Source organism: Notothenia rossii (assembly GCF_949606895.1).
Source record: "Notothenia rossii genome assembly, chromosome: 6".
Lineage (NCBI taxonomy): Eukaryota > Metazoa > Chordata > Actinopteri > Perciformes > Nototheniidae > Notothenia > Notothenia rossii.
This window is the reverse complement of record NC_136909.1, coordinates 25123834-25137800: the sequence shown is the minus strand read 5'-3', so window position 1 is coordinate 25137800 and position 13967 is coordinate 25123834. Positions and strand designations below refer to the sequence as shown.

Sequence of the window (13967 nt, the reverse complement as noted above, 5' to 3'; positions counted from 1 at the left end):
TGTCTGTGTTTCCCATGGAGTGGCCCTGCAGCTCAGAGCATCTTCCTCCTGAGACCGGAGCGCTGTGGTCACCACACATTCATCTATTTACATACTCCCCTGCCTCCCACAGTGTTCTCACCAGGAGGACACACACAGACAGATCTGGTGTGCAAAGAGGAAGTCCTGAAGGCAGGCCCGACCAAATGACACAGTGGCTGGGCCGCGGTGGAGGAGCAAGGCCCCGTGTGAGCGAAGAGACAAACTGTAGGGTACGAAGTCTCAGGCGGTGAAGAATGTCAGCAGGGCAGCGTGAAGAGCTGCACTCAACAACTCCCACTGCAGCATCCCACAGAGGAAATTAGAGCTGGTGTTAACAGGCTGGGGAGAGGAGTTGCTGTTGAAGGGTTTTCTATATGGTCTTGTAGAAAATAACAGAAACAGCATGCAGTGAGAACGCAGTAAACCAATGTGGTAAAACTCATAATGATGGACTTGCTCAGTGATACACACAGTACAAATATGGTTTGGCAAACCTATAACAAACTTCAAGATGCATGTCAAACACATGAAGTAATCACAATTAGAACCTCATCAATGTGACACTTTGTGGGGTCTTTGCTTATAACATCATTATTTATAGTCTCAACAAAATATGTACAGCTTGATCTTCACCAAATTGTGAATTACTGCAGGGATATTGGACTATACTATGAAATATAACATAACAAGCTAACTGAACTGATATTGTAGTGGTAACAAAGAATAAAAATGACATTGATGACCGTGCGAAAATATGTGTCTGGCACAAGCTGTATTATTTAGTCATAGTATACCGTGTGTTAGATTAAAGTTCAATTAAAAACTGCAAGACCCCAAAAAGACAAGAACGGAGAATGTCTACACCAGATTACTACGTTATATTTGTAAATCAGAACAAAAGTCACTAAATAGAGCAGGTAAAAAGATATTCAGTCTTCTCGGGTCTAACTTTAAGGGTGTATTTGATATGAAGGTAAGACTAATTACAGGACATTTCATTCGAATGGGTAGCTTACAGAGCTTGCCAGAAAGCTTAAATAACAATAAATAAGAAACACCAGCATGGGTAATTTAGGGCATTAATGATTTTTTTTAAAGGCTAAAAAAAGGTTCAAGAGGAAGAGAAACAAATAGAGGAGCGAGAAGGATAAAGGAGTACGTTTTTAATATTTCATTTTTAGTAGAAGAGTTTACCAGTTTATTCAGATTTAAAGTAAGTCCTCTTCAGCTGCAGTATTTGAATTACATTTTGTGATTTTGCTGCTTCATGTTTTTAGTTTGGACTCTTGGATCTGTAAGCCGACTGCTTTATGATTTAAACCAGACTTATAGACAAGGAGGAATATTTTAAACATGATTCCAAAACACACCAGAGGCCAATGCAGAGAGCTGAAAAGACCATTGTTTCCATTCTGCACAAAATAAAAGCATGAACATGTTTAACAAACCTGTCTGTAAGGATATTCTGATATTCCAAGTGACTCTAAACAGATTCTATATGGACTTCCTCCAGAAATGTATCACTGTCAACATTTGACCATTGCTTACAAGCCACACACATCCTTCAAAACATGCAGTTAGGGCCCAGTGACATTCACTGTGTGGTTAATGTCTGTAGCTCAAGAAGAAATAACACCGTTTATTTTTTACAGGAGACACAGTTTATGATTTAAAAATGTTTCTGGAGCCTCACATGAAGAAAATAATGAAGTGTGTTCTCTTGTTACTTAGTGCTGCCTAATGAAGCTAAACAAAGCTACAGTGGAGACACTACTGTTTTAGATCCAAAGCCATCAAAACACATGGACATGAAAAATAATAATAATTAAATACAAATTCAAGAACCTATACCTGGCAATGTTTAAAGAGTTAATCAGGTCAAATCATTCATATTTAAAGGATGTTGCTTTGAAGTTTTTTAGAATCTTACTTTTGCCTTTGACCTGTGAGAAAATGCATTGTGAGCTTACTTATAAGTAGGCAACACTGGAAAAAAAGGAGAACTTGAAACTGAGAAAAAGCTGAAAAAAAAGCGTGACTAAATTAGCCTGGATAAGTTTCATGGAGTTTTTGGGAAGTCGCGTTTCAGGAAGTCGTCATCATCTTTGACATCATCTTCGCAACTTGTATTCTTCTTTCTCTCTGACAAACGGAGTGGGGGAAGGGAGAAGTGCGAGGGAGGAGAGAAGGGGAGAAAGGGCGACGTCAGACGGTGGTGGGATGGATCTATGTGAGGGGAGAAGGAAAGAGAAAACGTCCTGAAGAAAGGAGCCTGGAGTGAGTGAGCGCTGGGCTGCACCGGGAACACAGCAGCGGTTCAAAACAGAGGACGGCTCCTTCACGTCGGCTGCAACATCATACCACGTCGGCTCTGTGAGTAGAAGACAATGCGACGAGCAAACACAATTTAGCTCTTTTACGTTAAGATTTCACACATCTCCTTTTTGGCTGGTAGATTCAACTCGTGTTTCTGAAAGTGTCATTTACGAAATGGTATTTTTTCTGATTGGCATACTCAATGCAAGAAGTCTAGCTGACGTTCAAGTTATTCTAACTGTCAGAACACCTACTTTAAACTTTTTTCTCAGTCAAGCTCCTCTTTGCATATCTATGTATTCCCAACTGTTATGGAGAAAGTGTGCATGCTTCATTGATTCAGATGCTGAAGCAGCCACCTACATACAATTTGAATGGAGGTAGTTGATGAATGTGGATTTGGAGAAAGTGACATTTCTACAACTTGGTGTTCAGGGACACCATCTTGCAGCATTTGACACCACAGCACAGTAGCAATTAGAGAAATCGCCTCCACTAGAACCTTAACTATAGCATTTTTTTGTTATTATTACTTAATCCACCTTTCACATGTCCATGCAACAGCCTTTTTGCTCTAAGTTGCTCTTTCCACCACACAAGGCCATGTCCTTGAGGTGCAGGGAGGAGGTCAATCTGTGTGAGAGCCACCATGGAGCTCTCTGCCTGACACACACTGCACTGAGAGGGGAAGTGGTGCAACATCATAAACCAAACAAAACCAGGAAAAGGTTCAGTGTTTATACTAGCTGAGTTCAAGGACAAACTAAAGTGACACGATGAGAGGAGGGAATTATCACCACCCATTCAGTGCTATTACACTTCTATACTGTTACAAATCAGAGTTTTTGTATTAAATATAATACATTCCAGGACTGATTTTATGATGAAATTGTGCTGTATATTATCTAAGTGGGATTGCTCTCACCTGCCTCCTTTTCCTAGAATTAGTTTTGACAAGCGCAAACTTGTCAATGCTAAATGGATAGAGGGAGGTTTTATTCAAAAGTGAAAAGAAAAATGTTGATGCTTTAAAAACTGTCTTGTGGCTATATGTCAACTGGATTTATAGAGATTTTTTTACCAGATATAGAAAACATTGATTACTATGCCTCTTCTGTGATTTATTTCGTCCCCTGTATTTGGAACATCAGCAGAAAGTTAATGAAGAAGAATCCATGAAGAACTTGACCGTGATTTATGATTAGAACTACCAGAGAATGAAAGACTCCTTGTATGTTATAATATGTATTACTCATTGGCAGTTCTTCACATTGTTGCTTAGTTTCTTACTAGTTATTTGAAGGTTTAGGTTACTTGATGAATTTCCTATCTTCTAGGACACTACTGTCCCTCTCCATCTTGCAATTTTGAAATGATCTGTCATGGATCCTGAAGTTCAGTTTTCTCAGACTAAGAAGTACTTTTCATTAGAGGTACACTGATCTTCTGCACGTTTTCATATTGTATGGAAACCAGCAGCTACCAGTATAAGCAACTTTAAGTTAGTAATTATTCAACATTAACCAAAACACCTGTGAGGTCCTTCAAACATCACTAAGGAACAGTATAGAGTTCTTAAGAAAAATAAGAAGTGAAAAGTTGGCATCCATCATCTTAAAAACAAGTAAGAAAAGACGATGGGCTATAGCAAGGCCATGTAGTTCCTGTCTTTGTGTCAGTGAAATGCGAGGGTCACTCAGGGGCTTTGCTGCAGAGTCAGTGCGGGGAGTGAAGGCCGGGGTGTTGCGCAGATTGAATAGGTTAGGGGCCAAAGCGACCTGCCTTTGAGAATGAGGGAGTGCATTCGGGGCCAACGGTGGCATGTCTTTGAGAGCTGAAGAGTGCGTGAGGGGGCCGGCGTCGGCATGTCTTTGTGCAGCCTTTGTTTAAGTTGAGTGGCACCAGATGAAGTGGGCCGATTTTATTCAGGCTTTTTGGCACAAACACATGCACACAAACAGGCTTGGCTGATACTTTCCTCTAGGGAAGTCGTGCGTTTTGATGCGATTATAGCTTGGACAAGTGAGCACAGGATGGCAGCTTTCACAGTTTATGGCTGTATATTTATTTATATGTTTGTGCGTCAGTAAAGTGGGTTGTATTGTTTCAGAACACTGGTGGAGGGCTCATCACTTGTTGTGTACATTTCTACAGACCCCTTTTGTCATCGAAAACCTCAAGCCACCTCGTTGTATTTGAAAGCTGAAACTTCTGCCATGTCTTTAATCTCAATACACAGTCAAAGAATAACAACTAATGGCTTTAAGCATCTTGAATTGTTTTATAGTGTTTAATCTGGGTCTGTAAAATACATCCAAACTAACTCCAGAGCAAACAAATATGCTTTTGATGGCTGCAATCACTCACAGAAGTTATGAGACACACAACTTGTGGTAAGTGTTTATCCATGGGAAGCATTTTCCCTCTTGCAACTCTTTTATTCGCCGTTTATGGAGGGCTACCAAAGCAGTGGCTCACATGGTTATGCTTAGCAAGAACGAGCTCTTTAGGATAGCAGCTTGAGTTGCCTCACATTATCTGGGAAAATTGAGAGAGCTAAACGTATCTCTGTCTGTTTGTTGTGTTTTGCAAGACTCTTTTGTCTTCTGTCCTCTGTGTGTAGCACACTGTGAGAGCAGCTGGATGTTTGCCACCCTAAGGCTTCGGTGTGACAATCAAAGGGATGTACAACTCATTAGTTCCTCATGCAAGTTCCATCCTTTTGTTCGAAAGGCTTTGTTCTCTCTACTTCTGATGGTTTGGGTTTCTTAAGTTCACAGATCTACTTTCACACTGCTAAGGGCAACTGGAGCACATTGTTGATCTGTTGTTGTTCAGCAGGTATAAATGAGAGTTCATGAGGCATTTCTGCAGGGTATGGGCGTCTCTATTCGGACTGGTGTTATGGCTTGCCTGTTCTTACATCATCCACTCTGCCATGCCAGCACAGATACTTTATAAGGAATGGGAAGCCTTCCCTTTCCAATGACTATGACATTTATTGAGATATTGAGAGTTGAGTGTGTAATGGGTGTGTGGGAGGTTCAGTATTCAAGCTACATTGCTTCATTCTCCCTCACTCCACCTGGAGCTCAACGGCATTCTTTTATGAAAGAGGGATATGTTTGGTCCTGCCCAACTCTGACTGTTTCATATCTCTTAGGTTTTTGGATTCTTGGAGATACTGATGGAAATGAAACCCTCAGTGGCCTGTGATTTCCTCACCATACACATTTTGTTTGTGTAGCTGTGTGTAGCCTGAAGATGGTGAAGCAGCCTCTTATGTGGTTTTGGTTTGAGGGCCTTCCTCCTGGCTGGTCCAGATGCATTACCAGAGCAGACCAGCTTGGGGAACAGATTGCCTTGGTTTGAGGTCTCTGGTACAGGATCTGTGCGTCAAGAGAAAATGAGCTAATCGAGTCCTCCCAGCCCAGATCAACTGGGGGGTCATCGGATCTGGGCGGTGGATCTAACAGCTTGAATACATTTTCCTAAACAGGGACACGCTCTTGCCATTATAGAGAAACAAAATAATTTCCATCATCTCTCAGAATTGTTTTATTTTTGTAAATCAATGGAGTTGTTTATCTCAAACTCTGTGTCTCACCTCTTTGAAGAACAATCTGGGTCAACTGAGCTTCAGATCTCTGCACCACCCACCTTCAGTCCTCATTCACTTTCACTCTCAAGAGCACACTACAGCGGCCGGCCCTCATTACCTCAGCACATTGGCATGCTACCAGAGCTTTTGCTGATATCTCGGACCAATTACTCTAGAGTTACTACTCAGTGGGCTCCTTTAACCAACGGCCAACCGACTGACCCTCATATGCTTTGAGGCTTTGAAAGGGCTCCACTCAAACTGACGCTTCATTAGTAGACATGTTATTGAGCATATACTTTAGGGCTGCCTGGCCAAAAAGTTTTCACAGCCAAACCTGTAGTCCACATGGCTGGCTGCTGGCCCGTGGTTTGTATTTTTTGTGAATTCCAAAAGAGGAAGTTTGTCTCATAGCAGCAAGGACACTGTTCATGTTGGCCGGCTCAATGAAGGTTTGGAGAACTGTGTGTAAGTTGGCTCCAGGCCTTCACTACATGAATATAATCCTGTGTGGCAGCACTTGGGTTTTTGTCAGGACATGAAAACAGTGTGGGAATCTTTATACAGTCTATGGTGGGAATGAGCCGGTCCAGATCAGATGCAGAACCACATTACTCCTTTCATCTTGTATAGTATCTACTGTATCATCAGTTAACTAAGTATCGTGGAGGATTCATGAAAGATACACAAGACCCCATGACCTGTCAGTGTTAGTGATAATGCATATCTATGTCGGTGTCTCCACAGGCACATGGAGAGCTGCAGTAAAAAAGATCTGACAGTTCTTTAAGATACATATCTATCAAAAGCAACTTGGAGGCCGAGACCTCTCACCCACAGCGCCTTGATTGCGGGGTTATGAATAAGTCATAATTGTGATGTGCCGCGAAGTGTAAAACACTCCTCCCTCAGCGCTCACTTAAACACACAAAAAGACTTGACCTTACCAAGGAAGTGCTGTTCAAGCACTTTCCCAGAAGTCTGTTTAACAACCAGCAAACAAGCGGAAAGTATTCATCACTTTCAGGATGTAGTGACCTTTCTGCTCGCTTAATGACAAAGCAGCATACACCCTAACACACACATACACACATGCAAGCATGCAAAAACATACACACAAGCAAATCACCAGATTTCTCAAACTCAAATGATTTTAACACCAAAAAGTGCTAAAGATGTATTCATATTTAGATGATCAGCTAATATATAGCATTTAAACACAACTGATTCTTTAAATAAAAAATAAATATGTTAATTGGGTTATGAAGGTGTTAGAATCATAATGTTCATCCTCGAAGACAACATACTTCGTCTAAATTCTCTGCTCTTTGCCCCACTAATACAAATAAAAAGTCCTTTCATGTTTCCCCCTTCCTCTGAGTGCAGTCCTCTGTGAGACTACAGAGAGCCGTGATGAGGTATGAGTGAAGATATTTCCTGTAAGTACTGGGGGAGATCACACACTGTGCCTTCTGACTACCTTGACAAGGCATGTTTAGGCTCCATCCCGGTAGTTTAAAGAGGCAGAACTGCTAATTTGAGGGCATTGTAGTCTCAATCGAGAGCACCATGCCCGGCCTGGAGGGGCTATAATCTGCTGTAAACAGAAGACTTAACGTTCACTGAGAATCCAAGACTGTTCACAGTGTGGCTAAAAAACTAAAACCCATTCAAACAAACATAGGCATTTACACACATATGTTTATTCAGGATGCACACACACAACATCAGTAATTGCTGTAATGCTAAGGTTTGCTTTAAATAGTGCTAAAAGACGGCCGGGCAGAGTGAGAGCTGTTGTTGAAACCATTGAAACTTCTGCTGAATGGAAACTTTGATGACAATAAGGACAGCTATGATTTTGAGAGGAGGCCTGGAATGGACTAGAATAGAATAGGGCACACCCCAAACCACCCTCAAACACATAAACACAGTTCAAATATGAACATCTGATTATATTTCTTGTTGCTGTCATTCCTGGAAGTAGAAACACAAACGCAAACATGTTTCTTCAGAACATTTTTTTATAAGTTTGGTGGAAACTTGCTAGAAAATTCAGATTGAAAGACTTTTTAGCAGTTTATCATGACATACAACAATGCTTCCTGTTTGCTTCCTGCTTGTTACGGCCGTTGCCTTTGTAGGCCGATAATATTGTCGTTATAGTGTCTTACATGTCTGCTATAACATTCGGCTCAGTTGAAACTGAAATGTACCTCAGTTTATCTTCAAGCTGGGTAATTATATGTAGACAGTGTATTCTGGCTGAGGGTTCTTGAAATCTTGAATTAGGATGCAAAATTGTAGAATGAGAATAAAGCAATGTTAAGCAGAGACGTTCCTGTGATATTCCGCTTGAGCAAAGTAGATGGTAAGATACAAACTTGACGGTGAATGTTAGATGGGCATCAATATCAAATTCAAGACAAAGCAAACTGGGAGCACAACAAACCTGTCACAACTACAGCAGAACTCCTTGAAAACACAACCGTGAAGTGCAGACATGAGTAAATCTCGCTGAACTGAGTTATGCCCGCATCTTAAGTGTTTCACATCTCATACCTTAGCTCTTTAGATGTTGTCATGCCTGTGACTCTGTTTTGCTGGTTTCTACTCGACCCCGGCCTCAGATGAATCAGTCAGACTTTTAGCTGCATGAGATAATGCTCTTAGTTTGAGGCCGGGGAATTGTGACTCAGATCATATCAGACAACATGCAGGATAGTGTTCATTCCCTGCAGATGTAGTGGGATGATTTACCATCCTGACTGGAGGCGTGCACGTTATGGATAACCTAATACCACATTCATTCCCCTCAGGTCACCAGACTGACTTTTAATTAAAGTTTTTGGACAGAAGTTTTCATCACCAACAAAATGACACACATTCAGTTAGAATGAGAGCATTAACATGATAACAGTCAACTCATCTGTTTAGCTGCCCTTCACTTTTAATGTGAAAGCTTTGAAGAATTTCTTTCATTTTATAGTTAACAGCAATTTCTCTTTCTAGAAAAAATATCCTGTTACAAACCTCACTGTCAGCAGTTGAAAGGGAGCTTTACTTCAGTAGGAAGAGCTGTTTCCCCCCATGGGACAATCGATCGACAAAACAGAGCTTTGTTGGTGGAATTGAGAATATGGACAACATCATCTAATTACAGAGCAGGAAAGATAGCTAAATCCATGCGGAGCAGAATACATCAGTACATCATCACAGATTTTTTAAAGTTGCTTTATCAAAGTTATAGCTGGGAAGCTGACCTCTACTGCATCCTCTGTTACAAAATAATTATGCTCATGCTGATGGGAACGTCACAAGAGAAAGTAATCCTCAACTAAAAACAGGAACAATCCTCAAATGAGATTAAACAAATAGGCATTTTGCTGAGGTAATCATTGAATTAGATTCTATAGATACTACTAGAGCTATAACAGCAGAGTCAACCCTGCTGTGTTTAAACCCAGATCCCACACACTTTCCTGTGTGTTTGATAATGCTGGATGATGACATCAGAGGGTTTCTTAGAAAGCCTCGGTGCTCCCATGAGACCATAGCTGTGTCGAGGCCAGTTTGGTCACGGCAACTGTATCATAACATAGCAACAGTATCACAGTCACTCTGATTGGGACTCATTTACGCTCACTCAAATACACAGAGTTCCACCCTGAATCAAATTCAGACACACATGCAGCAGCATTGAGCACTCAAGTCATCTGTTACAAGTTATACTTTTTTTTGTAATCAAGTATTGATTGCTGTTGAATAAAGAACAAAGACATTTGATTTTGATCCAGACTGTAATTTGAATAGTGAACTCCAGTTGGTGTGACGTGGATGCTTGCCCCTGCATTTAGGATCTGGCATGTTACCCTGTGTGTTACTGTGAAATGTGACATGCTGTAACAGAGCTCGGCGCTGATCTGTGCTGACAGCTGCTCAGTTGCAAAACACACAAGGCTCCTGTCATTTCACAGATACAATCAATGACTCAAAGGCCAGTAGTCACAAGTAAAATGAAGACAGTATAAACTTGCAGTTTTGTGTGTGATTCATCGTCCAACAGACATCTGAAAGTGTTGCTCATGCTACACTCACAGCTGGCTGAATATGAAGTAGCTTACCATGGGAAGACATTAAACATCCTGTAGGACAAACCCGAGGGAGTTTGATGATTCATGGTGGATGGGAAATCATTTGCCGTTCACCCTTCTTATCGTGTGTCAGGCATTTCTCCCCCTTATCCCCCCTTTTTAAGTTTACAGATTCTGCTTGTGTCTGATCCTCTTGTGTCTCTGTGTCTATAGGTGTGCTTTCTCAAACGTTACCATGGCTGAGGGAAGCTGCTTCGGTGCGTTGTAGCTGTTTGCGATGACCAGACCTTGCCCCATTAAAGAAGAAGAAGAGGCGAGAGCAAAGAATACTGACTGAGAGGAGGAAAAACATCTGCTCAGAGAGGATAAGAACAGAACAGGGAACCTACTGGAACCTTCTCTTTGTAGTAAAGGAATTTAAACTCCCCAGTATCAGTCAGTTGAAGGGTTCAAGAATTATATATTTTTTTACTTTGTGACCATCTCAGAAAGAGTGAGCATCATGTGCCATGTTATTGTAACCTGCCGCTCTATGCTCTGGACACTACTCAGCATTGTGGTGGCCTTTGCTGAGCTTATTGCCTTCATGAGCCCTGATTGGCTGCTGGGATCCCCCCGCTCGGACTCTAGTGCGAGCGGGGCGGGCGTGGACTCGGGGGAGTACCGGCCGTCTCTCGGCATGTACAGTCGCTGCCTTCGTGTTGGGGCCCGGGGAATTGGGGTGAGCTGCGGGCCCTACGCTCGGACATTTGGAGAAGTGGCCAGCGGCTTCTGGCAGGCGGCCATGTTGTTTCTGGCAGCAGGGATCTTAGTTCTAGCAGGAGTCGCCTGTATCTCCATCTTCAGCCTGTGCTTCCAGAGCATCCTGAAGAAGAGCATATTCAACATCTGTGGACTGCTCCAGGCTATCGGAGGTGAGATGTCCGTTTGAGTTTATGTTTTTCATCAACTTCTTCAAGTGTTCATTAGGAGTTGACATGAAAGATTTGAATGAGATAAAGAGATATCCGACCACAGGGCCAACAGGAAACCTACAATAATATACATTATTTGTATATACTGCAAACAACTTAAGTATTTTGCAATATATCTTAATTTCAGACATTTAATTATTGTGTCCTTCTTAAAAAAGGCTGGTGGACTATGTGAACAGAAAATACAATGGAAATATGTCTGATATCATGTATTTTTATAACTTTATAATAATGTTGTCACCAAACTGAATGGCAACTATTTCCAGACAAAACAAGATGAGGATCTCAGATCAGACTTCTGCAATATAAAGATGTGATGTCAAACAAAAATCTGGATCAAAATGATCAAATATTTTGTGTTAGTTAAGTAAATTAGAAGTTAAAAAAGAAATAGATTGGAAGTTGCTACAATAATCCTACCTGTATTTTTCAGTGACTGATCTCAGGAAATGTAGGGAAGAGCCATCGAGAGACTCAAAATGCTGAGCAGCTGGATTGCATTTATCGTTGCTAATGCTAATAGTCTAGGATCCCGGACACAGAGTTTATAGTGGTTACATGTCTATACAAGCCTATGATGGTTGTATTATCATGCCTAGCCTTCAGGGAATGCTTGTGTTGTTATTAAGTTTACAAGTTGAAACATCTACGTTCATAAATTGGCATCATCTAGTTGCGTTCCTTCAAAATGTTCCTAGTTGTAGTTTGGATATTCCAACCAAACCTCTCCAAGTCTCCTTCATATTTCTACAACAATGGCCACAGGTCTGTTTGATTGCTCATGTCTGTCAAGTAGGTAATCTATCATTATGTGACATGTGGTCAAATGGGGTCTTTCCTGTCAACACAAATCAAGTGCTTGTCAGCTGAAAAATACATGTATTCTTTCCCAGAGTTGAGTCACCATGTTCCCAGCTGCACTGTGATCTGTTTGTGCTTTCTTCCCCGATGTTTACGCGTACGTGACTAAACAACTGGTCTCATCCTCTGCTATGCTTCCAGGCCTGTTGCTGATGGTGGGCCTCATGCTGTACCCTGCTGGTTGGGGATCAGAGAAGGTGATCAGCTACTGTGGCGCTGAGGCCTTGCCCTTTAGGCCGGCCCTCTGTTCCCTAGGCTGGGCCTTCTACGCCGCGATAGGAGGAACGCTGGGGTCCTTCCTGTGTGCCGTTTTGTCTGCACAGGCTGAGATTGCCACTTCCAGCGACAAGGTCCAGGAGGAGATTGAAGAAGGGAAGAGTCTAATCTGCCTGCTCTGAGCCTTCAAACAACCTGGGGAAACCATCCTTGGTGTCTTTTCTCTTTTACACACATTTTTAGATCTCGGTGGAGGAGAACAGACATTTCTTTCTGCAATTTTCTTTATGATGAGATCGCTGGTTGTTGAAAAAATCGAAGCCCTGAAAACAAAATGTTAATATGCAGATCACGCTACCAATATCATCCTACCTAATGATAAACATGGACAAAGTAAAACGTATATTTCCCTTCTACAGCTGCAGGTTGAACTGCCAAAAATGCTCTTGTACAGCAGCAGGCTAAAGAACATTACCTGCAGACGTATTCAATGTTTTTGAACAAGATAGTGTTTATTTTTCGAATTATCTTTGCCATGAACAAACCACTGTACTGGAGAAGCAGGAGATTAGTTAAAGAAATCGGTAGTCGATGAGTCATTAGCATTTTTGTGGACAGGTTAATGACTGCAAGTCAGTGCGTATGTTTATAATGTCCTTATAATGTTCATTCACACGGTTCACCTGCAAAACGTAACAAACCACTGAATACTAGCAGATGTGTCCATTTAGACTCCCAACAAGGGCTTGGGTGGGTGGGTGTGTGTGTGTGTGTGTGTGTGTGTGTGTGTGTGTGTGTGTGTGTGTGTGTGTGTGTGTGTGTGTGTGTGTGTGTGTGTGTGTGTGTGTGTGTGTGTGTGTGTGTGTGTGTGTGTGTGTGTGTGTGTGTGTGTGTGTGTGTGTGTGTGTGTGTGTGTGTGTGTGTGTGTGTGTGTGTGTGTGTGTGTGTGTGTGTGTGTGTGTGTGACAAACATTTACTGTTTTGTTTGCTAAACTTCTTTATGATCTGATTGTGTGGCACAGCAGGACTCTCTAACTTTCCATATGCCACTTAAGGGATAATTCACTTTAAAGGTGGTTTCCCTGTTAAATGGATTGTTTGTGGGTCTCTAAAAGCTTATTAACTGGCAGAGTGTGTGAACAGAACCGAGACTCGCCATGTGTTTTTCTATGGTGGACTTTCATGAGGAGATGTTTGCTCAAAGCGAGATAAAGGCTGCACCAGAGATTATCACAGGTTACCTTACGACACAGCACACAGACGAGATCTGGTTTGTAAAGATGCCAAAAGAACCGGTTACATTTTGAAAAGGCTTTGTTGGGCTTTTGCTAAATGAATGGGTTTGCAGTGATGCTTTGATTAGGGCAGACCTCTCTGTTTTGTTTGGTACTTTTGGAGATCAGAGTATTGTATTTTGCACTTGGTTCTCAATTCATTTCAAATTGCTTCATAACTTTCCTAACCCTGCTTCATCAAGTTGCTGTAAATGTAACATCATGTGATCACTTTTATTATTTGTAGATAAGATGTGCAATAATTCAACTATATTGTGTCTGCTTTGAGAGAGAGTGGACTGAGAGGATGAGATGTTTCTAGTCTGTCTGTGCTAAAATGTATATGTTGACTGTACTCTGTTTTGTTACATTAACAAAAGGGTAACAGCATCCGTGGCACATTGTATAAAGCCGCATGTATGAGAGGTTGATATGTGTGAGAGATCTGTCTGTACTTTGTACTCAAATAAACCAGGCCTTCTTTAAATATATCTGTGATGAGTTTTAAAACATGTATTTTTCTCTCAGTTCCTTTTTTCATGTTGCTTCCCCTTTAAATCAAACTAAGGAAACACTGACACCTAGAGACGAAGAGTAGACCCCCCGTTTC

The 13967-nt window shown here is 41.5% G+C and overlaps 1 protein-coding gene across 1 annotated transcript; it reads left to right on the top strand.

Annotated features, from left to right (window-relative positions):
• The first annotated feature begins 2161 nt into the window (after positions 1 to 2161).
• On the top strand, positions 2162 to 13848 carry LOC307043583 (LHFPL tetraspan subfamily member 2a protein-like). Its single transcript, XM_079688110.1, has 3 exons — positions 2162 to 2394; positions 10246 to 10946; positions 12009 to 13848. Exons 2-3 carry the CDS (start codon positions 10535 to 10537, stop codon positions 12263 to 12265), a joined length of 669 nt encoding a protein of 222 aa, XP_079544236.1. The 5' UTR covers positions 2162 to 2394; positions 10246 to 10534; the 3' UTR covers positions 12266 to 13848.
• Positions 13849 to 13967: the final 119 nt, after the last annotated feature.

What these genes read in the sequence shown, in the direction of transcription:
- LOC307043583 (XM_079688110.1), top strand. Translation starts at nt 10,535, where the DNA reads ATGTGCCATGTTATTGTAACCTGCCGCTCTATGCTCTGGACACTACTC. An exon ending in ACTGCTCCAGGCTATCGGAG is followed by an intron (nt 10,947 to 12,008) that starts GTGAGATGTCCG and finishes CTATGCTTCCAG; the next exon opens with GCCTGTTGCTGATGGTGGGC.